This window comes from Lolium rigidum, chromosome 7, assembly GCF_022539505.1.
Source record: "Lolium rigidum isolate FL_2022 chromosome 7, APGP_CSIRO_Lrig_0.1, whole genome shotgun sequence".
Classification (NCBI taxonomy): Eukaryota; Viridiplantae; Streptophyta; class Magnoliopsida; order Poales; family Poaceae; genus Lolium; species Lolium rigidum.
Window position 1 is genome coordinate 202359467 of NC_061514.1, and position 2930 is coordinate 202362396.

General features: G+C 45.3%; 1 protein-coding gene across 1 annotated transcript; it reads left to right on the top strand.

Moving 5' to 3' along the window:
* Window positions 1-603: 603 nt before the first annotated feature.
* On the top strand, window positions 604-2534 carry LOC124670802 (thioredoxin H-type-like). Its single transcript, XM_047207276.1, has 3 exons — window positions 604-765; window positions 1972-2094; window positions 2170-2534. Exons 1-3 carry the CDS (start codon window positions 676-678, stop codon window positions 2314-2316), a joined length of 360 nt encoding a protein of 119 aa, XP_047063232.1. The 5' UTR covers window positions 604-675; the 3' UTR covers window positions 2317-2534.
* The last annotated feature ends 396 nt before the right edge of the window (window positions 2535-2930 follow it).

A 2930-nucleotide genomic window follows, 5' to 3' on the forward strand; every position in this document is an offset into this window, starting at 1 on the left:
ATCTAGTAGATAGATATATTCAAATTTTGGCATAGTTGAGGCACTTTTGGTGGGATGGAGGAAATATTTTGTTTATGGGAAAGCAAGGTATATATGCTCTATACTCTCCCTTGCTAGCAAAAGGTCAACAAGATGATACTTCCACAATTTATATTCCTTTTTCCACTTGAAAGCATCTTTCTATCCAAGCTGAGCATGACCTTGCATGTCGCAACGATGACAACATATGTTCCGTTCTGTTTTCACCAAACAATTATGCAGACGATTTGAGATACACAACTATCGTACTAGTACATCACATCAGTATGTTGTTCATTCTGAACAAAAACAAAGCACCGTGGGAAAGAGTGGAGGTTGTTCAACACCACGGGAGACGGAGGTAGGTTACGTGCCGACCGACGCTCCGTGTATTTCTTGGAGCACGGCGGCGGAACATTCGGGAAGGACGCGTCCGAGCCTGGTCGGGGACGAGCGCCGTGACGTCGTCGTCCGTCTACGCGGTCAGCGGGTTGGAACACGACACCTCCCGTCCCGAGGGCACCGCTGTAATTTCGCTCCCACGCTCCTTCTCTATAAATCCGTCCCACCTGCGCCGAGGAGAGCACAAATCTAGCAGATCGATCCCCAAGAGAAAATCAAGCACCTTCGATCTCATCATCAAGCAAGCAAGGAGGAATGGCGGCCGAGGAGGGATGCGTGATCGCGTGCCACACCAAGGAGGAGTTCGACTCCAACTTCGCCAAGGGCAAGGAGTCCGGCAAGCTGGTACGCGCACGCGATTGATTCCCCGATCCCATCTCTCTTTGTTGTTTCCCGTTAATTTCTACGGATTCGGGGGTGCTAGGTTATCCTCGATCCGTGGCGACACCAACGCAATATTCGTGAAATTCGGCCGGATGATTTTCCGTTGTGTCCGATTTCATATTTTTTTTGTTGGTAGGTGTAGGCGTGTAGCTATCTTCTCAATTCTCATGGGTTGACCGTAATTACATGCTGGTGGCGAACATCCCTTCTCTGATCCGTAGCTTTGTACTGTGTATCTGGGTGTCATGCGCATGATTTTGCTGATTTGAGGTCTTCGCGAGCAGATGGCTTATAAGGCGTCAACCAATGGTCAACGTCTGAGGATTGACCGTTGACGAATTTATTACGCATAGGCATAGTTGATGTAATCAATCTCTTGCCGATTTGTGTAGTCACCGTTGATATTGGCATGGGTTCGGCAGACCTGCTGATTTCACCTGCCTTTATAAGGCGTCAACGAATGGTCAACGTATGAGGATTGACCTTTGACGAATTTGTTGTATGCCTTGTAGGCATAGTTGATGTAATCTCTTTACGATTTGTGTAGTCACCGTTGATATTGCCATGGGTTCTGAAGCTTTGATACAATAGCATGCTGCAGATTTTGCTTGTTCTAAAGGTGGTAGAAATCAGCGTTCCTTGTCTTATGAGAATGCCAATACTTTTGTATGCAATCTGAGATACGTTCCAAAATAAGGGTCACGAATATATGGATGAATCTACAACTAAAACATGTCTAGATACATCTCTAAATTGCGAAACTTTGGAACGGAGGTTGTCCGTTTTTGGTTTTGTTAGGAAATGATGCTGAAATGTTCATGATATTCTGGCCTTCCGTATGCTAATAATTTGGAATTGTTGTGAATAATTCAGATCTGTCGAACTGACCCTGATTTTGTTTCGGCATGGGAATTTGCTCTTTCTGACAGTACCCAGATGTTACCAGAGAATAGTTAGTAGCCAGATATGATGTCTATTCAATTAGATCAACCTGTGGTTCTCGTTTTCTTGTCACATGCTTAGTTATCTACCGAATGGTACTTGCTGCCATGGCACTTGAGCTGTCATAGTTTCTTGTAATTTTCTTCCGTACTATTGACCTACTAGATACTTGTGTCATTTTCCCCAACCTTACTATGGATGTTCTGCACTCGTTTGTCTCTACAGGTGATCATTGACTTCACTGCTTCATGGTGCGGACCTTGCCGTGTCATCGCCCCAGTGTTCGCTGAGTACGCCAAGAGGTTCCCTGGTGCCATCTTCCTGAAGGTGGATGTTGACGAGCTGAAGGTATGGACTAATATGGTTTGGGTCGAACAGGTCTCCCTTGTGACACTGAACTAATATGGTTTCCTTGTTCAACAGGATGTCGCTGAAAAATACCAGGTCGAGGCGATGCCCACCTTCCTTTTCATCAAGGACGGCGAGAAGGTTGACACCGTTGTTGGTGGCAGGAAGGACGAAATCCATAAGAAGCTCCTGGAACTCACTACCGCGCCTGCGTCTGCCTAAGAAACTGTTTATCAATAAGGGCAAGCACAACATCATTGTCCGCTTGTCTTGGGTGTGACTGGACATCGTGTTGATTTATTTAGAGTTAAGGACTTAAGATATGTGTGCCGTAAGATTTGAAATTCCTCGTGTTCGCTCTACTTCGCTTACTGGGAAGTAAGAATCTGACTGTTATGTCTGAATGTTAGTACCACAAAGTAATACAATGCTGTTTGTCATGTGCGCATAAGTTGTTCCTTGGTGTTTACTTCTGGTGACAGAAGTTCTGACGATTTCTTTCTCTTTTCATGAGAACTTGTTGAATTCGATCTGTTTGACTGTAGGATTGACGAGCCAGAGCTTGCTGAATACTATGACTGTAGGATTGACGAGCCAGAGCTTGCTGAATACTATCTGTCCTGCTGTAGGAGTCTTTGCCGAATTGTGGGCATCTAGAGTTTGTATGAATCAAAATTTACAGCTAGGATTATTGCTATCCTAGGGCTGCTTCCAAGGAATTCTTAGCTGTTGGCTGCTTAAACTTTATAGCACTTCTCCGATGCTGCTGGCCCATCCCCATAACAACAAGCCCACTGATGTTGTGGCCCATGGTAGTAGCAGACGTAGTTGCTAAC

Coding starts and splice junctions, on each gene's coding strand:
- LOC124670802 (XM_047207276.1), top strand. CDS start 676: ATGGCGGCCGAGGAGGGATGCGTGATCGCGTGCCACACCAAGGAGGAG. Junction 766..1,971: donor GCAAGGAGTCCGGCAAGCTG/GTACGCGCACGC, acceptor TTGTCTCTACAG/GTGATCATTGACTTCACTGC. Junction 2,095..2,169: donor TGGATGTTGACGAGCTGAAG/GTATGGACTAAT, acceptor CTTGTTCAACAG/GATGTCGCTGAAAAATACCA.